Source organism: Leptinotarsa decemlineata, unplaced genomic scaffold, assembly GCF_025532065.1.
Source record: "Leptinotarsa decemlineata unplaced genomic scaffold, Ldec_3_MD MMD2_P_RNA_scaffold_14, whole genome shotgun sequence".
In the NCBI taxonomy this organism is placed as follows: Eukaryota; Metazoa; Arthropoda; class Insecta; order Coleoptera; family Chrysomelidae; genus Leptinotarsa; species Leptinotarsa decemlineata.
This window is the reverse complement of record NW_027412528.1, coordinates 13,191,089-13,213,664: the sequence shown is the minus strand read 5'-3', so window position 1 is coordinate 13,213,664 and position 22,576 is coordinate 13,191,089. Positions and strand designations below refer to the sequence as shown.

Below are 22,576 nucleotides of genomic sequence, written 5' to 3'. Positions count from 1 at the left end.
ATGGCTTCGGCATCAACATCATCAAGTTTTACACCGGTACTGTTGCGTACAGTCAGTAAGTCTGTCTATTCACCAAGAGAGACTATTGTTTTGAACGTTCACGATGTTCTGGTTTCTCAGAATCCCACAAACACTGTTCAGAACATAATCAAGAGTTGTGCCAACATGACGGGCGTAGGGGAGTCAACAATATATAGGTTCCTATCAGAAAGAAAAAAAAAAAGGTATAGCTAACCCAAATACAAACGAATACTTAAAGAGGGGGAGAAAACCTATTGAAATTGATGAATTTGCCAAAAATGGTATTCGAAGGAAAATTCACGAATTTTTTTACAAAAAAGAAATACCCAACTTAAACAAAATTTTACAAGAAGTTAGAGACGACCCGGATTTGCCTCATGTCGGACGAACCAAATTGTGGCAAGTTTTAAAAGAATTAAATTTCCGGTGGGAGAAATCAGACCGAAAATCACTTTTGATTGACCGGGAAGAGATAATATGTTGGAGAAGAAAGTATCTAAGATCTATACGAAAATTTCGGGCTGAAGGAAGGCCAATTTACTATCAGGACGAAACGTGGGTAAACGCAGGTCATACTCTCACAAAAATTTGGACAGATAAAAATATATCAAGCTCCAGGCAAGCCTTTATGGAAGGTTGGTCTACTGGTATTTCCCCACCCTCTGGTAAAGGCAGTAGACTAATAGTTTCTCACATTGGCAGTGAAAAAGGATTTGCTAAGCATGGTTTGTTGGAATTTGAATCCAAAAGCACAAAAGACTATCACGAGGAGATGACAGCTGATGTTTTCGAAGAGTATTTTGAGCAGATGATTGAACATATACCACCAAACTCAATTATAGTATTAGATAATGCACCTTATCATTCACGACTAGTTGAAAGACTTCCAAAGACTGCGTGGAAGAAACAGGATATCATTGACTGGCTGCGGAATAAGTTCCTGCCTTACGAAGATGGAATGGTTAAAGCAAAACTTTTAAAAATTGCCCGGCAACACAAATCTAAGTTCAAGAAATACGTAGTTGACAAAATGGCGGAAAGACGAAACATCACAGTCCTTAGACTTCCACCCTACCACTGCGAATTAAATCCAATTGAACTCATTTGGGCACAAATGAAAAGCTATGTGGCTAGAAAAAATACGTCATATAAAATACAAGCTGTACGTGAATTGTTATATGAGTCTTTACAACATATTACAGAACAAAATTGGCGAGATGCAGTAAGACATGCAATAGAAGAAGAACAAAAAATGTGGGATCTTGACAATATAATTGATGCGACTGTAGAGACACAACCGCTAATTATTAACCTGCAAGACGACTCGGATTCCGAAGATGATCCTGTTTATTTTGAATTTGAATAGTTTTGTAAGTAATCGTAGTTTATATCATTTAAAAATAGGTATTAATTAAATAAATGTATCTTTTACAAATTGCAAGTAACTTATTATTTTTGAATAAAATAAAGAATTTTTTTTAAAATAAAAATACAGTTTACAGTACCTACAGTTTAAGAATATTAATATATTTATTCATTTAAAGTAACTAATGTTTTAATCATATACTCTACGACACTGGTCACTCATTTCCATTCAAAATACCTACATAATCGGATTAAAAGTTTTATAGCTGTATTGTATTTCTTCAGATACAAGGTGGGTTAGTCGAAAACATCTTAAACTGTCAGTTTCAGTTTGGTTTTTGTTATTATATCATATTAGCTGTCCTCTCTGTATTTCAGTTCTCTAATGAGGGTCAAACTTGCAGTGAGCTATCAACAAATTATGAACGGACTATAGATGCCTATGAGAGTGTAGAAATAAGTAAACACAATAATATTATGAATAACGATGACGGACCTATACCAAAGAGCATACTATATAGCTTGTTAAAATAAAATAAAATAATGTTGTTGGGTTTACTGATTACTACATAAGGACATATTGCAAAAATAAATTTGGATAGGCAATATTGTGAAATTCAATTTTATATATCTGAAAATTGTTTTATATAAACATATATTGTAAAATAATAGATAAGGCAAAATTGTAAAATTAATTTAGGTTGGTATACCTGTATGGTTGGTACGCCTGGATGGTTTACCTGTATGGGTTACCTTTATAGCATAAATAGGATTAGCTCGCACTAGTTCTTAGTTTTAATCTTCCTCTTTGAAGATGATCACTTGGTGATCGAAACACGTGTCGAAGTGTTAAAAATAACGATTTGGTGTTGGCTTCAGATTTCTAAATCAACTCTTGAACATGTTAATTACCTGCTGATGTGACAAAAGACTCAGTTTTATCAGTTTAGGCTCGAATGGAACAAAAGTTACCACTTTGAAACCTAGGAATGTATGACCACCGTGTTTCAGCCACGGTTTTTCAATTACTTCCATGACGTTCGCCAGTCTGATACCAAATTCTCCTTCCCTGTAGAATCCCGGTTCTGAAAATAATTTTTGTTAAATCCCATTTTGAAATTCTAAAAAAAAAATGTTACCATTTGTCAAAAAGTATCCAGGTTTGAAAACTTGTTGAAAGCTTGTCTCCGAACTAAAATGAACGATTATTGGTGCTAGAAAAAAATTAAACTTCTAATCAATCAGAATAAGGGAAACAATTGTAATGATAGACAATGGAATAATAATAATAATATTTTATTCATTTAAGATCCAAATACAAATACAAATGAGAAGTACAAATTGAAAGTTTAAATAAATAACGAGATGCTCGACAAGTAAGTGAATATTTGTTTCGAAATAGCATATGTATGTATATATGTACAAATGTATCACAATTTATGAACTATTACTGTATTTTATACAAAATTGTGGTAGTGTGTCCTGTTCTCTACCCAGAAGTGGTGAGTTTGAATTCGCTTTCAACTAAATTTACGTGAGCTAAATTTACGTGAGATTTTATCACTAATATTAATAATATATTTCGATAGATGTAGCCGTTACTACGTGGTAGGAGATCGTAATGAAAAGAGAAATGAAAATTTCTATGTTTTAACCACTTTTATTTGTAACCCTATACAAGGGCTAATATAATCAATCATTGTTAGTTTAATATATAAGTTTGAGAATGTCCATATAAGACAAAACTGCAGTAACGCTAGTTACAAATCAAAGTGGTAAAAAACATAGAAATTTTCATTAATCTTTTCATAATAATATATTTATTCACACCCAGCAACAGAAAAATATAAAGAACATACAGGGATTTCCATATTAGATAGTCTATTAGACGTATCTAAAGAACAAAAAAAGATGAGAGCTCAAAATTTTGGCTACTGGTGTAGATGACAGTGATTTATCATTTGAAAATATTATCATCACCGCATTGTTGCCACATCTATGTGTAACAGACATCAACTTGGAAATTTCAAATTGAACACCCTATATATTATATTATTTTTAAATTTTGCATCAAAATACAAATTACTTGGAACACCCAGTATATCATTCAATTTTCGAATTCAGCCAACCAATGAGAACAACTTTTATCGACTATGTCCTATACCTATCTTTGACCGTTTATAAGAAATGAATTATTCTATAATTTTCTTGCTTCTATACAAATATATCATTTCAAATGCAAAACATTTCAAATACAAAATTCGGTGGAAAAATAATTGAACTCCTCGAATAATGAATAATAACTTTATATTAGTTCAGAAAGATCTACTTAATGGAATACATGAATGACATTTCAATTCAAACAATACTATTTTGAAAGAAGAACGAACACTTTTCAAAATTGAATTGATAACAAAAATAATTCTACACTAAAAAATAAGAGATAATATTATGAAACAACTTCGCAATTATTTGACATTTGATACAGACATGACAAAAATTCAATAGCTCAGATGCTTGAAATGCTGACCATAGAAAAAAATGTAGGGGAGTCAGATCGGGCGATCGAGGCGGCCAAATCCAAGGACCCAAACATCGTATCCACCGATCTTCGAACATATCGGTTAGTTCCCTACTCACTTCACGTGTGCAATGTCAAGGAGCTCCATTCAACTGATACCAACAATGCCGAGACTAGCTCATGGGCAAATTGTCCAGAAAATCACTCACAGTCGATCTCAAAATATTTAAATATTTTTTGGAATCCAAATTTTCTTCATAAATACAAATAGAAACTTTACCATACTCTCGTTTTCGAGAGACCTAATTCTTAGATCTGTTGTTTAGCGAAATTGGAAGCTTTTGCTTATTGATTAGAAAATTTTACGATCCTCACTGTTTAGCACTTAATTAGCACCTATTAGTGTTCCCTTAACATTCTTTATTTTATTATTATTTTCATTGCCTTGCTAGCATCACATAATGCTAGCAACGCAACTTTGAATATTGAGTTGCGGTGTAAGTTACAGAGCACCTAATTTTTGACTTCGGTACCTAAAAAGCGCCTAAATATGTCACCGTTCTCACTTAGGGGGTTGTGCTTCAAGGACAGTTGAGTCCAGCAATTCATTTATGGTTCAGCGACATCACCACCGATGTGACTTATGGTCCTCACTTGAAATTAAGACTTTAAACTCGAGATCAAAGTCGAAATTTCGAGATTGAATTTGAAATTTCGGATTGAAAGTTGTAATTTTGAGATTAAAGCCGAAATTAACCAATAAATACTAAAAATAGTTATGGATGAAACAGCTCTATTGAAAATCCTATTTCAGTTTTCAAAAAACTTCATTAGTATGTAATGTACTCACATTCCTGTACCCCTAAAAATGCTCCGATCCCATTTCCGGTTTCATGGAGGTAATCTAAACCCACTTCCCATAAAGACGCTCTTGCTAGAGCATCAGCCACTGCCATCTTCATATTACTTGGGAATGTCAAAGTCGATAGCTGAATCATCCCTATCAGGACTCTTGTGTAAGCTTCTTTCATTTCATCTGTAGGTTCTCCAAAATGAAGAGTACGCGTAACATCCGTTGTTCCATCTAAAAAACATGAGAAAATATAAAAACTGATTGTTTTCAATGATTATAATAATAACGATAACGGTTCGTTTGTCGATGAATTGGCGCAATGGTACTGCGCAAAAGATAGAATTTCTTGTTTCGTATATTTATACATTATTAATGATCTTAGTTTGAGAAGTTTCATATATGGAACGCCGTTTTACTTTTTATTGTCACAAATATTCATTCCTCAATTTATTCAACTAACAATTTATTTGTTTGAATTTAATTGACTCATGCATTTTTTCGACACATTAAAAACGATTGTTCGCAAAATTTGTTCTATTTTAATAGACACTTGATTTAAAATGTTACATGAATAAAATTGTTATTTGAATAAAAAAGAGTAATGAAATAACTTGAAGCTTTTATTGATTCCGAAGAAAAATATTGTTTCAGAGTATTGGAAAATGGAACGCCAATTTATTATATATTATGCTGAAAAATAATCTATATACATATAGTTCAACTCAGCAATAAACCAACATTTTAATTCAACAATCAATGGAATGTATTATTCGAGTAAATTCAACAAACGTTTCAATTCCGCATATAATTTTGACCTTTCAATAAAATGTTAGTTATTTATATGACTGTTGAATTACAATGAAACTTTAAATTCACTTTCTAAAAGTAAGTTTGGGAATAAAATTTCAATGAATATATTTGAATGACTGTCAAAGTTTTTCCATGAAACATTGTTGGTAATAAAAATAGACTTTCGTTTGTCTGAAAATATAGCAAATTAACTTTCCATACTAAATATTTTTCTATGAATAATAAAGATTCTTATATTTCAATATTATTGAAAGTGTTCAATATTTGCAACATTCATTTTAATGCATTCAATTTAAAATTTTATTACAACTTTTGGGCAAAACATTCTCAAGCAAGTATCATTTTATTTCATCAGTCTTTTTAAAAAGCTAATTTCTGACAAAAAATTAAATTTTTTGATGATTTAAATAGTTTCTTGTATTTGAAAGATACATTTAAAACGATTGTTGATAATTTTAATTCGGCGCTGGTATCGAGCGGATTTATCAAGAACTTCAATTGTTACATATGGCAACATGCTAGATCATTTATAGTACAACAACACGCCGTTCAACCGTGGCGCCGAATAAAAATTATCAACAATCAATTTAATTCATGTATCATTGAAATTCAACAAACAAAATAATTCAGATCATTTCAAAGGAATATTAATAAAAAGTAAAACGGCGTGGCACGCCGTTTTACTTTCTATTGGTATTTTGTGAAAATGAATTGTTTTGACTGTTGCATTTAGGTGATACATGAATTAAATCGATTGTTGATAATTTTTATTCAGCGCTGCGGTCGGACGGAATATTGTGTTACTATCACTAAACTATCATATTGCCAGATTCAAAAATTCAGCTTCTGCAAGAATCCGTTCGACGCTAGCGCCGAATTAAAATTATCAACAATCGTTTTAATTCATGTAACTATAATTATCAACAAACCATTTTATTCATGTTTCACAGAAATTGTAGTAAATTATTGGATAGTTACAAAAAAAGTATATATGACAAACATTTCCTTCCAAAAATTTCAAACAATGAATCTATATTATAACTGTTCGCAACTTTTCATCAAACAAATTGATTCATGTAACATTTTAAATCAAGTGTCATTTAAAATAGAACACATTTTGGGAACAATCGTTTTTAATGTGTTGAACAAATGCATGAATCAATTAAATTCAAACAAATACATTGTTAGATGAATAAATTGAGGAATGAATATTTGTGACAATAAAAAGTAAAAAGGCGTTTCATATTCATACGTAATTTGTGATCACTTTGTCGAAAGAGTTCACTTGGGCTGGACAAATAATCGACTTTAGGTAGTTTCATAGAACAGTAGATTGGTCATTACAGAGGATGTGGATTTATAATATTCATTCGTGATTTTTAATGCAAAGTGTTAGAATGAGGTAGTATTAAGTATATGTAGCCTTCAGTCCTAACACATATCGCTAAAATTCTTGGACCCCCCTCGTAAACTGCAAAACCGAACATTTATCATGGCTGGTTTTTTGTACATTCCATCTTCATTTCTTTCACCTGTGCTAGGCATGCAAACATGTTTACAAAAATAATTTCCTGTAATTTTAGATACCAATGTTTGAAAAGTGGTCCATATCGATTTAGCGTGTTTAAGTGATTGTTGAGTCCTTTCTTGCAATTATGCGTGGCATAAGAATTTCAGTGTTCCATAGAGCAAGAATAGTGGTTTTGCATGATGAGAGTCTGCCGAATCATCAAATCGTGGATAGACTAAGGATTACCCGCGCTTCATTTATCCGAACAGTGCATTTGTACCAGGAAACTAACAGCGTTGACTGAGGAAGTGGAACTGGGTATCCTAGGGTGAATAATGCAAGAGATGATTGGTATCTAGCAGGATATGTACGTCGGAATCGAACTGTAACAGTCTTAGCAGTCCGAACTCATTTAAGAAAAACGTTTGGTCAATTAATTTCCAGTACCACAATACGGCGGAGACTTGATGGAGCCAATTTGCAATCCATGATGCCATCAAGAGTACCCAGGCTACTTCCCAGATACATAGCCGCTCGTTTACAGTGTGCACAGGAACACAGAGACTGGCTTTTAGCTCAGAGACGAAATGTTTTTTTTGGACGAAACCAGATTTGGTTTAATTAGTGATAGTCGGCGACACAAAGTTTGGAGAGGGCCAGGGCGACAAGAAAAACTATCTTTTGCTATTAGTCTGGTTCACATGTCCTCGATTTAGCTCTTTTTGGTGATATTTTTCAGCCCTGTCCAAAAATTACGACCAATGTGTCATTCGATTTGTATTTTTGCCTAGAAAGTTTGAGGAAAGGTCCGAAAACGAGCCGATAAAAATTACAAAAGTTATAAACAATTAAGTGAAAAAAATGGGGCTTTAGTTTTTTCTTAATATCTCGGGAAATTTTCAAAATTTTGGAAATTTGAAAAAAGATTTGAAAAGATCAATGAATTTGCGTAAAAAAGTCCCGACTCCCGAAACTGTATCTCGATTATTTATAATTTTTACAGAGCCCTGAAAATAGAGCCAAAAGCGGGTAGTCTGGCTTCCGCAAATTGCTCATAAACAATGTATTTGTTTATAATGAATTTATTAACAATAGATGTAAAAAATTAAAAAAAATATTATTAATTAGTTTTTAGCCATGAGACATTGAAACAATAAAAAATTAGAAAAAAAAATTGTAATGTATTTTTTATAAAATTGTAATTTTCAATTGTAAATATAAAAAAATAGAAAATAATATTTTTTTTATTTTAACAACGGTAATCAATTTTTTTGCCTATAAAGGATAACTTCACCAAAGGAAAAAAATTCCAGGGTTTTAGTTTAATAATTATAGGGATTTTTATATTACCTTTCAATTCAGAAAAAGTTATTTAATAACAAATTTATAATTAACGTTAAAATTGGGATAAAAATTTTTTGACTGCGGATTATTGTTTATTGATATATCTCAACATTACATGAATTTTTTCATTCCTCAATATTTACATTTGATATGTTTAAATGATTTTTTTTGTTTTTACGTCAGAGTGACGAGAAGCGCGCGGAAGCCAGACTACCCGCTTTTGGCTCTATTTTCAGGGCTCTGTAAAAATTATAAATAATCGAGATACAGTTTCTTCGATAACGAATAAGAATTTTATGTCTTCAAGAAGAATACTAGCACTATCAGATATATAAGTTAACACCATCATTTTCTCATTACCAACTATTATATTTCGATTGGTCATAATTATTATTCTGAATCTATACTTTGTTTCCTAATAGTGAAAAGTAATACATGCTTATACTGAATGCAAAACGCTAACAGAGTGCTCAAAAATGTTTGTGATTTCCCAACTATTTCAATAAGTTTTTGAGAACCACAAGAATTTTTAAACATGTTTTTCGCAAGTTTGTATCAATAATAAATGAATCCATGACACAAAAATCTCTCAAAATGAAGAAAACACTGAATCTGTATATCGAAGAAACAAATACTTGATCTGGTTTCCTTCCAAGTCTTAACTGTTACCGTGTACAACCTTTGAATGTATCAATGGGAAATATATAAGATATTTTTCAGATTTTGCTCTCACCTTCTTCTTTGTTTACACATTACCCCTTATGATTTATGAACTCCTGGTCGGTTGTTGACGTCCCTTCGAGCATGTTATTGAATTTCGGAATCCGTTGAGAGTGGGGTGGGTCACTGAACCACGTAGGAGACAGACGTAGTAGTCCAAGAGCCAGTGACCGGCTACCTGTATGTATTTGATCAGACATAGTTTTTTGTGCAGTATAGAAGTTTACTTCTGTACGGTGCCTATACCTACCTTGCATGAATAGGGAGTCGCTAAGCCCAGCGCGATGATAATGGCTGGAACTCAGCTAGGCCAGGTATCAACAATTAAGGAAATTAAATATACTACACCACGTCTCCCATTAGAAAATTTAAAAGTACATTGTTGATATTATTGAAAAATATTATTGGCAGATCATTATCGTGTGATTAACATCGTGGCAGAAGATTTTCAATGTGCCAAAAAATATGCAATTTTGAAATCATTTGACCACACATCTACCGTCGATATATTTTGCTTATTATACAGTGTATTCCATTTAAAACGAGTCACCCTGAATAACTTTTGGTTCAATGATTTGCAGGAAAAATAAAAAAACACGTCGCACCCCCAGAGCGTGTCACTAATTTTTTTTAAAATGGATCACCCTATATTGTTTTGCGTAATCAAATGCTTCAGATTTAAATAAAGTATAAATCTTATGGTTCGGGAGCTACAAATTATTTGAGTTGAAAACGAGCCGCTCTGATTAACTTTTGGAACAATGATTTTCAGGAAAAATAAAAAAACACGTCAACAATAGTATACAGGGGGACACATTTTGACATATTCCCATTTGATCTAACTTTCCCTACCGCACTCCAGAGCATGTCAGCATTTTTTTAAACGGATCAATTGTTATCAACATTATCAGATGTTCCATGAGAAACAGATTTCAAAAGTAGAATACATTATGGTCTGAAACTCATAGTTTGGAATATATATATATATATATATATATATATATATATATATATATATATATATATATATATATATATATATATATATATATATATATATATATACCGGGTGTCCCACATTTTATGTGACAGGCAATATCTGGTTTGTTGAAGGAGATACACAAAAATGTTTCATACAAAAGTTTTAGGAGTTCATAAGAGCTATATTTTGATATAATTTTTAAATATACAGGGTGTTTGGTGTAGGTGCTACAGACCAAAATTCCATTTTTCAAAATAGAACGCCCTGTATATCATTACATATTCAGATGCTACGTTAAATTCTGATATCATTTCATGTTTGGTTTTTGAAATTCGGTTACGGCGTTGTTGAGTTATTGCACTTTTCCTTAAATATAAAGTTTCAAAAAAACTTATTTACTCGTACACGAATCCAGTCTATATCTTTTATTAAATTGAACTAGACTACTACTGAATACAAACCATTATTCTCACCTCTACGATACGATATCGATATCAGTTGAATATAATATTGAAATTCTTGAGAATGTGACTAACTTGAGGGTGAATTGCTTTATATTGCACAATTTCATCAAGTAGCTTATGCTTGTTGATGCCATAGTAACAAATGTTGTTGAATTGTATCTACTTGTCAGTTCGATTCAGTGATTCTTTGCAAAACAGTAACTGTGTTCTTTGTGCGAAAACTCCAGTATGCCTTTCGCGTTTAGTCCAAGTGATTGCATTGATATGTTATTAATTTTTGGGGAATGTCAGAAAAACTGCCGTCAAGCACAACGTCTATACCAAGAACGTTTTCCAGACAGACCCATTCCGTCACGAATGACTTTTTCGAGAGTTGTAGAAAAATTGCGAACTGGGTCATTTCCTTCTACTATAAAGCATCGTCATCATACGAGATCTGTTAGAACTGAAGATTTAGAGATCAGTGTGTTGGCTTATATTATTATTCATCCACATGTTTCTATCCGTACTCTTGCAGAAGAAGTCGGTGTGAGTAAATCTAATGTACAGAGAATTCTAAAAGAAAATAAATACCACACATTCAAAATTCAGTTGGTACAAGGTTTGAAACCCACGGACTTTGAACGACGACTTGAATTAATTGCTTGTATTCAGGTAATATTACATGAAAGTCCTAACATATTCAGTCAAATTTTGTGGAGCGATGAATCGCGATTCCACAATAATGGAGTTGTGAATCGACATAACAGTCACTATTGGTCTCAAGAAAATCCCCACTGGGTCCGCGAAAGTAATTTTCTAACTACTTGGGGTATTAATGTATGGTGTGGATTGTTCAATGGCCGCATCATAGGACCTTACTTTTTCAATGAAAATCTCAATGGATTGCGATATTTACATTTTCTAGAAAATGATTCGATCCAGTTGATGGAAGATATTCCCATAGCAGAACGACAAGGAATTTGGTGGCAACAAGATGGTGCTCCTCCTCACAATTCACAGGTTGTTACTGAATATCTGGATAGAACGTACCCAAATAGATGGATTGGTAATAAGGGTCCAATTCGGTGGCCGGCTCGTTCCCCAGATTTATCACCGCTTGATTTTTTCCTATGGGGTTATTCAAAAGATATTGTTTTCACTACTCCCCTTTTGAATGTGGATGATCTGAAAATGAAAATTCGACTAGCGTGCAGTGATATTACGCCTGATATTATAAGAGCGACTTGTACGAGAGAAGTGATTCGACGTTTCGAAGCCTGTATAATATTTAATGGGCATCACTTTGAACAATTTTTATGACTTATTTCTAGGTACCTACCATTCTTATGAAATGATTTATCAAGTTATATTATTTACATTGTTATTAATTAAAGATTTGTTTTCGAATACACCTCTTTCAATTTCGCAATTGTTTCATATTCAAAATGATTCCTGACTGAATGCCACAACTCAAAATTGAAACCATTACTTCGAAAACCCAAAATTTTGACTAATTTTCATGTGATCTGATGCAGAGAGAATAATTGTATGAGATATTTTTAAAAATAATAGTCGTTCTCAAGACTTTACATTTTAAGCAATAACTCAACAACGCCGTAACCGAATTTCAAAAACCAAACATGAAATGATATCAGAATTTAACGTAGCATCTGAATATGTAATGAAATACAGGGCGTTCTATTTTAAAAAATGGAATTTTGGTCTGTAGCACCTACACCAAACACCCTGTATATTTAAAAACTATATCAAAATATAGCTCTCATGAAATCCTAAAACTTTTGTATGGAACATTTTTGTGTATCTCCTTCAACAAACCAGATATTGCCTGTCACATAAAATGTGGGACACCTGGTATATATATATATATATATATATATATATATATATAAATAGATTTGTACTTTTTGATCATTCCCATATTGATTTCAATTTAAGAGCCACCGGTATACAGCTGTTTCAGCCTATTGGGCATCGTCAGTACCGGGCAGGCGGTCCTCGATTGAAGACAAAATGAGAAAAACCAAGAAAGTACTTGATAAAAATAGCTGCGTAAACGCAAGCGAAACATAAGTGGAACCACCTATTGGTGTGACACCCAAGTCAACTTGCCAAGTTTTTATGTCAGTGTTGGTGGTTTGACCAATCAACTGACAACTGCGGTGGCAGTAATTTGGGAAGCTAACCTGAAATGCCATCGGCAAACGAATCCATATGTTTCTAGAAATGATATGAAATCGACAAAGGTTAATGCAGTCAAGCTGCTTGGAAAATAATTCCATGAAAATCAAAAGATAAATAGATTAGTACTTTTTGATCATATGGAAATCATATCAATATGGGAATGATCAAAAAGTACTAATCTATTTATCTTTTATATATATATATATATATATATATATATATATATATATATATATATATATATATATATATATATATATATATATATATATATATATATATATATATATATATATATACTAATTTTAATATATATAATATATAACTAATTTTCCTTTATTTTGAGTATTTCAATATTAAATTCTACAAAAAGGATTTGAAGATTTATATCTTCTATTAATTTTCTGCGAGCGCTTTCGACAGTTGGTAGTACTGTCATCTTCTAGGCACTCCTCAAACTGAACTGGTCATCCTGGTCATCCAACAGGATGACCAGTTCAGTTTGAGGAGTGCCTAGAAGATGACACTACTACCAACTGTCGAAAGCGCTCGCAGATAATTAATAGAAGATATAAAGCTTCAAATCCTTTTTGTAGAATTTAATATTGAAATATAAATATATACAGTGCTTTTCAGATAAAAGTATCCACCTTTAATAACTTTTGTAATACTGGTATTTAGGAAAAATCCAAAAACACGTCAATTTATGTTGGAAGGGGCAACCATTATGGCTTATTTAAACTTACTGGAAAAGCCACCCCCTCACCCCTAGCATCATCCCTTTTTTTTAATTACTCCTCATATTTTTTATGTAAAATTTGGATACTCCTCTTTAAGCTGATTTCAAAAATGTATAATACTTGTAGGTTAAAGTGGTTAGTTTATGAGATAAACAATTTTTCTTTTAATAGCACAAATTTTACTTATTTTTTACTTTCACCTTATTTGCCTGTACTAAAATGGGTTGTACAACAGTTCAAACTCTTTAATCTGTTTAACTGTGCTATTTATTCTACTTCAAAAATCCAAACAACAAAAAACTCTACTTTTTATTAAAGTTTGACATTGTCAACTAGAATTTGTAGTCACTATTGATAGTGTACTTTGATACATTATTTATTTTGTTTCGCTGAAATGGTTTACTCTTTGCAAGAAAGAATTGAAATTGTAGGTTTATACTACCAAAATAATAATTGTGCAAGAGCTGCTGCTAGAATATTTAACGAATTACATGACGGAAGACATGCAACTCATAAGTATGTAATTCAACTGATGGAGAAATTTACCACAACAGGGTCTGTTTGCAATAAAGTGCATAAGCGAGAGGGGCTCGTAAATAACGAAGCAATCCAAGTGGCAATTTTAGGGCAAGTCAGCTTAGAGGCTCAACAACCCCAATCGTTGTCAACAATAAGTAGAGCGATCGGTGTTTCATCTTCTACAGTTTTCCGAGTTCTACATAAATTCAAGTACCACCCATACAAAGTTAAGTTGGTGCACGAGTTGAATGAAGATGATTTTGATCGTCGTCTAGAGTTTTGCGAATCAATGACGCAATTTATCAATAACAATCCACAATTGTTAAACAATATTTGCTTTTCTGATGAATGCTCATTTTCATTAAATGGCTTGGTAAATAGGCATAATTGTAGATATTGGGCTGAAAGTGATCCACATATTATGCTTGAATTCCATACACAACATCCCCAAAAGTTAAACGTTTGGTGTGGTATCCTAGGTGACCACATTGTCGGACCTTTCTTCATCAACGGAAATTTAAATGGTGAATCATATCTTGAGTTACTCAGGGAAGGGGTTGACCCACGTATTACAACAATAATAGAAAATGATGATAACCTTTCCGAAGATTTACTGGTATTTCAACAAGACGGAGCTCCCCCACACTATGCTATGCCTGTCCGACAATTTTTAAACGAAACATTCCCCGCTCGTTGGATAGGTAGAAGAAGGCAGATGATGGAGTGGCCACCTTCGTCACCGGATTTAACACCCCTGGACTTCTTTTTATGGGGGTATTTAAAAACAAAAGTTTATGCTACCCAACCAGAATCTCTGGATGATTTACGAGAGAGGATAGAAAATGAATGTCGACAATTAAATCCAGCCGTATTAAGCAATGTCAGAGAGGCATTTCAAAATAGATTATACCATTGTATGGAAGTGGATGGTACTCATTTTGAACACTTATTGTAACTCCATAATAAATAGCACAGTTAAAAAGATTAAAGAGGTTGAACTGTTGTACAACCCATTTTAGTACAGGCAAATAAGGTGAAAGTAAAAAATAAGTAAAATTTGTGCTATTAAAAGAAAAATTGTTTATCTCATAAACTAACAACTTTAACCTACAAGTATTATACATTTTTGAAATCAGCTCAAAGAGGAGTATCCAAATTTTACATAAAAAATATGAGAAATAGTTAAAAAAAAGGGATGATGCTAGGGGTGAGGGTGTGGCTTTTCCAGTAAGTTTAAATAAGCCATAATGCTTGCCCCTTCCAACATAAATTGACGTGTTTTTGGATTTTTCCCAAATACCAGTATTACAAAAGTTATTAAAAAAGTTATTAAAGGTGGATACTTTTACATATATATATATATATATATATATATATATATATATATATATATATATATATATATATATATATATATATATATACATATATATATATATATATATATGATGAGCTGTTTTCTCGGGTTTCGTTCCGTGTTCTGTGTATTTTCTCCCCATAAGGATTATTTTCACAACGTTTCGGCAAAGTCTCATTTGCCATCTTCTGGTGATGTCTGGTTTTTTTCAACTAGTCTAGTCTAGTTCAACTAGTCTAGTTGAAAAAAACCAGACATCACCAGAAGATGGCAAATGAGACTTTGCCGAAACGTTGTGAAAATAATCCTTATGGGGAGAAAATACACAGAACACGGAGCGAAACCCGAGAAAACAGCTCATCATACTTTATCCGTGAGAATCTTCGAGTTAACATATATATATATATATATATATATATATATATATATATAATATATATATATATATATATATATATATATATATATATATATATATATACAGTGTCACACATAAAGTCCGCATCAAATGGGATTTTCTTTGTTCATCTCTTCAAGCAACTTTTGATATCTCCATTAGGTTGTGCTTTAAAAATGATGGCAAATGATGCCAAATGACATGCATATGACCGATCAAGTGAATATTCTTCCCTGTCAAATTTGACATTTTTTCCAAAAAATATTCAGAAAAGCAGTTGTTGCTCGAAATTTCGAAAATTGGTAAAAAGAAAAGATGATTGTTTTTTCATTTTTCACCCATATACCAATTTTTAGCTCTCTAGTACAAATTTAGTTTTTTTACAGTTTTTCGAAAATTTGACATTTGCCGATTTCTCAAATTTAGCCAAACCTCAACGAAGTTAGTGCTTTATGCCTAACTTATCTTTCCCACGCATTTTTATTACCAATTGCAATTATAAATACAACTTATTTCGCAAAAAATTAAAACACACGAAAAAATTATGCCAAAAATGATGCAAAGTTGATACAGTTTTTAAAAACAGATAAATACTTCACTTACTTTATTTCTACTTTTTGCGAAATAGCTTGATACATAAGCTTGATTAAAAAAACAATATCAAAGAAAAGTCAATAATTTATTCTTTACTGCACTTTTCAAACAGTTAAACTTTGATTTACTAATTACGAAAAATTACAACGCAATTAAACTAAGGGGAGGAATTATACGAAAGTAATTTCACATTTACTAAATATCTTTTATGAGGTATGAATGAACAAAATTACTTCAGAAATCAATTTAGATTTTGTTGCCTAGAGAACTAAACCGTACAAAATTCTAACAAACATCTGTTAAAATAAAGTTATAATTTAAATCAAGAACACTAAATCAAATCGAAACATATACCTAAACCATGTAAATACCAATAGAAATACAAAATAAAAAGTCACATTTCGGTGTGTCTTCCACCACGTTCAATACAATCAATTGTCCTTTTTGAAACATCTTTAACTGCATTCTTTATACTACGGGGTTTCGTGCCGGTTTTATCAGAAAAAACAATGTGGAAGTGGCATTCAGACCACATTTCAGGTTATCTGATTTCCTTTTCAATGCCAAAGATATAGTGGTCCAGTTGAAGAAATCTGGAGTTTATAATCTCAAGTGTCCGGAGTGTAATAGTGTTTATGTGGGATATTGTGGTCGAAATTTCCAAAAACGGTATACTGAGTATGAAAGATCCTTCAGACTAGGTAAAAATTATTCGACATTTTCAAACCATTCCTTGGCATGTAACCACAAGTTCCCGAATCTAAACGATACGGAAATTCTGCACTATGCAAGGAAGGGTTGCAAACTCAATTATTTGGAATCCTTGGAAATTCACAAGCGTTACCATTGCGGGTGCAACCTATTAAATGCTCAAATTGATTTAGTTTACTCATTAGTTTTCAAATTACCATATCCACATTGTCACTAGTAAACAAAATTCAGGTACTCAATCAAGCTAAGTACCTTTATGATTACCTACGGTGGTGCTAGATAAGGGCTAATATAATCAATCATTGTTCGGGCCTGATCTGGAAGCTTATCCAAATCAATCTGCCTCATCACTTTATCCGACTAGTAGCTTCCTATTTATCCAACCGACTTATCCGCGTCAAAGTCGGTGAAGCTTCATCCACCCCTTTCTCCCCTAAAGCCGGAGTCCCCCAGGGATCAGTCCTCGCCCCTTTCCATTCCTCATCTATGCACATGATGTTCCCATAACCCACAAAATCCTCCAATACGCCGACGACACCATTCTATACTCCTCCGCCCCCAACACCCGCCGCTTGCAAATTCAAGCACAAAATATGATCGACCATTTCGAGCAGTGGTGCAACAAATGGCGTATCAAAATCAACCCTACAAAAACCCAAACAATCCTCTTCCGACACCCTGACACCTCTACCCGTCCCAAACTAAACCCGGACAACTTGAATCTCAGACTTTTGGGGGAAAACCTCATACTCCAGGACTCGGTTTCCTACTTGGGGGTCACCTTCACGAGGACCCTCAACTGGGAAATCGACCTGAGAGAGACACTGGACAAAGTCCGGAAGAGAGCTAACCTTCTAAAGGCTCTGAGAGGAAAACTTGGGGGATGCGACCGTAGAACTCTGCTTCATACCTATAATACCTACATAAGACCAGTCCTCGACTACAAAGCAATGATATACTGTACGCTTCCTCCGAGACTGTCCCACCGCATCCTTACGACTGAACGACGAATACTACGAAACGTACATAACCTACACTACCGATACCCTTCCCTACACTTATACAACCTCATAAATACTACACCAATTAACCATAGATTTCAGGAACTCCGAGGACGATATGCGACCAGGACGATGAGCAGCAACAACACCGATGCCATCGACACGCTCACATCGCCATGGATCCCCCGTGGAGGATCCCGAAGGAAACCTAGGAAAAAGCTCCCCTTTCCCCCAGCCAGACTCCTGGGCGCGATGGAAGACCCACCGGAGCCGATCCAGGATATCCTAGAGGATTTCCTACTGGGATACAGATAGCGGATACCTGACAGCAGCGCGACGGAAAGTACCGATATCCTAAAACACACACAACCCCGGCCCAAAAACCCGTACTGAATCATAACATCTGGACCACCGACCACCGCAATGAACCCGGACTACCACATGGATCAACATAAAAACCAACCAAGAAAACTGGAACACAAAACAACACAACACAAACACCAACATAAAACACAAAACACACACATAACTCACTCACCCTGAAGAGGCATAAGCCTATAGCAGGGCCCTACACAAACACATACACTCACAAAATTGTAACAACTGTAAATAATTTGTAAATATACGATTTTCATTCATTCATTCAATCATTGTTAGTTTAATGTATAAGTTTGAAAATGTCCTTATAGGACGAACCTACAGTAACGTTAGTTACAAATAAAAGTGGTAAAAAACAATTCTCTTTTCTTAATTCTGGAAACTTGTTTCCTACTCATACGTACCAAAATATTGTCCTCCTGATTCTAAAACCAGAGTGCTATTTTTAAAAATCTGAACGTTTGTGTTCACTGTGGGTTCATAGTTCGGATGTGCAGCATTTGAGGAATAACCTGCCACGGTTCTGAAACTGTTGCCCAAACTACCGTTTTGTTCAAATCTGTATTCGTTGAGGAGTTCAACTATATCCAGCTCCATCAATTTTTCGTTGGCATTCATCTGTAACAGAAATATTGGTGTAAAATGCATTGAAAGGGGTCATAATTAACCCACTAGTTTTTCTAAATAAGCAAAGCAATCACAAACAGCTGCAGAATCTCGAATGTTTGCATTCTGCATTCCTTTTATTTCCACGTAATTCTTGACAGCTTTCAGGTATATAATTGGTGATTGTCTGGGTAGTCTTCGATCCGCAAAAATATGTTCATAAATAGCATGGCTGGCTCCTTCGCTGTAGACACAATGTGACGGAACCAAAATATGCTTATACAACTGAGATTTGATTCTGAGGTCTCTCCAAATATCATCGTAATCTTTCAATCTGTAAATTAATCAGATTATTAGAACACTAGTAATTATATGTACGCATAAAAGTAAAGCTTATTTGTAAGAGTTTCTTGTAATATACGAGTGTTTTCAATCTCCAGTGGTGAAACTTAAAAGTAAAATGACAAATTATACGGAAAAAACACTTCAACCTCTGACATTAACACTCATCTTGAAAAATAGGTTTGGCTTGAGTGTAATACTTATAATTTAATAATATGTTATACTTCATTTCATTAGTTCCATTGTCTAATATAATATAAATTGATTTGAAATCCCTGAAAGAATCTGTAAAAAATTAAAAAGTGGTTAGCTGAGAACTAACAATTATATTAAGCAAAAAGAAACTGAAATTACAATGAAAAGAAATACAAGCAACAACCAAAAAATAAAAAAAAACTATTAACACGAGATGGAAAAAAATTAATGAGAAATAAAAATTAAAAATTAAAAGATTCCAAACCAAGTTACTTCATGACGTTTAGATTGTTAATATCCACAATCGGTTGATAACTGAATTCCTCTGAGATCTGACTATTTATAGGTCATTCGAATGCTTTCACTTATAAATAGTTAGATCTCGGAGGAATAAGTTATGGTATCACCCGAAGACGGTTGTGGATACTAACAATCGAAACGTCATGAAGTAACTTGGTTTGGAATCTTTTAATTTTTAATTTTTATTTCTTGTTAATAATTTTCATCTCGTATCAATAGTTCAATTTTTCTTGATTTTTTTGGTTGGTGCTCGTATGTTATTTCAGTTTTTCTTTGCTTCATATAATTGTTATTTTTCAGCTAATCTCTTTTTGATTTTTTGCAAATTCTTCCAGGGATTTCAAATCAATTCATATCATTTTTTGAAAAATATCTATTGAAATAAAACAAACATACCTTAAGTAACTATTGCATAGTGAAACAGGTGTTGCGGTTTTGTAAAATATCAAGTGAAAATCTTACAATAAAGTAAAATAAAATAAAGTATCAAATATTGGCCAATTCCATCACATTTTTATTCTATACAGGGTGTTTCAAATTCGATCCTCACCGTTGGGATCTCGGAACTAACTGACTAATAATATGCCGTTGAGAAAATTCTGATATTCCGAGTATATTCGGAGATATCAGGAAAAAACAGAAATTTCGGGAAATGGTTTTCATTTTTTTTCTGGCTTTATTTCCATATTGTCACTTTTTCCCTGCTACATAATGGTGTTTTCAGATTTGCTATCCGACCTTTCGTCTTCCGGCCACCATTATCAACTTTATTTTTTCTCATAGGCGCTACATTGAATTCTTTCTATTTTAAATAGCATCAGATTTTACTTTTCAATGATGTATTATATGTATATGTATTATATGTATATGCATCTGTGCGGCTAAGAGTTCTGCCTCAGTGCGGCAAGCCGGTATGATTTTAAGATTCGAGAGTAGAGAGGACATCATTCCACTGAAACCTACCCCGTGAGCAGTATCACGTTAGGGGTTCCTCGCACACCAGTGTCGAAGGACAGGTGGGCATTTGCCGCTAGCTACAGTGAAGAAGGGGGAGTTCGTAAAGTAGTCACTGCTAATATGAAGATGTTAATGGGCGCCAGGTAAATTCAATTCCCCATTCAAATACCCTGTTACCAATTTCAACCCCCGAATCTACCAAAAGGATTGAAGTAACCACAATAGAGTCAAAATAAAGGAGTTTATTCGGTACAATTATCCTGAGAGAACACAAATCAAAAGTTGAGATAATTAATCCTACCACACAATAAAAGTTGAAGTTGAGTGAGAGAATGAGCACTCAACATATAACTAAATTACCTCTGGATTGTAATGCAGTATCAGTCAACTATCACACTAGTTTTAAGCAACAATAAAAATATATATAAATATTCAAGTTCACTACAAATATACCGTAGACCTCTATCATGAAGAGATACTGGTCCCAAATCTCTTGTTATCAATTAAAGTTTCATTACAAAATAACCTAAGTACACTAATCGCAGAAATTAAGCCGGAATGTCAAATATATTGGGTTTTTCTACCAAGTATAATTAGGAAGGAATGAGTATCGCTTGAGCTCAGGCGCGTACCGTTTAGAAGACAATACAGGGTAGGCAAATGCAAGCACCTATCTCAATTTCCGCTTCACATAAATACATATATACATATAATTCCGATGTGAATCTTAAACTAAAAATTATTATAACTACAACAGTTCAACTGTGGAATCAAATTAACAATAGCTACCGTGTTGTTTTCTTTATTGGTGTGTTGCTTAATAATGCTTAATAATGGCACACCCGGTATATAGTACCTCAAGGAAGATGATCCCAAGTTCCAGTAGTTGTTGCAACCCAAGTTGATATCCAAGTAGAATCCAGCCAGATAAGAAAAGAAAATCCAGGCAAGGAAGAATATTCCGGACCGAAATGGATTTTCCGGGCAGTAGGAAGGGAAGGAAAAACCCTGTCAGAATATGGAAATTCAAATTAGATAAATACCGATAAGAAATAAAATGAATTTAGATATCTGGAGACGGTGAGTATACCACGAACATGGTATGTACCCCGTATAATTGAACCCCTGAATACTGACGGCAAAATCCAAATAAAAATTACAAAACAAACCCACTAAAAATAATCTTTATGAATTTACAGTAATTTATATGAATAAATTAAAATCTTGCAACTCTGTATAATAAAATTGTTATCATCTCATGAAGGTTTGGCACATTCAAATGAATGAATGAAATAGGAGAATCAAGATTGAAAGACGTAACTTACCCTAGCCGGAAGGGGTTTATTTCTGAACAGCTATGCTCGATCTAGCCGCTGGGAATGGGAAAGATGTGATTAATCGGCGAGTTACAGTCGTATTACGACGGCTTGACCTGGTTCTCCAGCAATAAGGTCGGCGTGGTATTCTAGAATCCTCCGAAGAGTATGGCGTTGGTCATATATCCAAAATATCCAAAATATTCCAAACTACAACACTAGCTTGACCAACGTCCACTGATATGGCTTGTAAAAATAAAACCCAATGAAGGATGACCACAATGTCACATATTTTTCTACAAGTCAACGAAGACACACACTTGCCTTTTTGCCGAAACAAAAGAAAAAACAAAAAAACGAATATTGTTAAATCGCCACTAGGATCGTTC

At 33.4% G+C, this 22,576-nt stretch overlaps 1 protein-coding gene across 3 annotated transcripts in view; it reads right to left on the bottom strand.

Annotated features, from left to right (window-relative positions):
• The window catches only part of LOC111511853 (xaa-Pro aminopeptidase ApepP), a 296,974-nt gene that overhangs the window by 13,612 nt on the left and 260,786 nt on the right, over positions 1 to 22,576 (bottom strand). For all 3 annotated transcript variants that reach the window (XM_074179519.1, XM_074179513.1, XM_074179526.1), the window contains exons 5-9: positions 19,144 to 19,411; positions 18,876 to 19,089; positions 4,758 to 4,991; positions 2,526 to 2,600; positions 2,299 to 2,471 (exon numbers count right to left, since the gene is read on the bottom strand). In XM_074179519.1, coding sequence (XP_074035620.1) covers positions 2,299 to 2,471; positions 2,526 to 2,600; positions 4,758 to 4,991; positions 18,876 to 19,089; positions 19,144 to 19,411 — 964 coding nt within the window. The remainder of the gene's footprint in view (positions 1 to 2,298; positions 2,472 to 2,525; positions 2,601 to 4,757; positions 4,992 to 18,875; positions 19,090 to 19,143; positions 19,412 to 22,576) is intronic.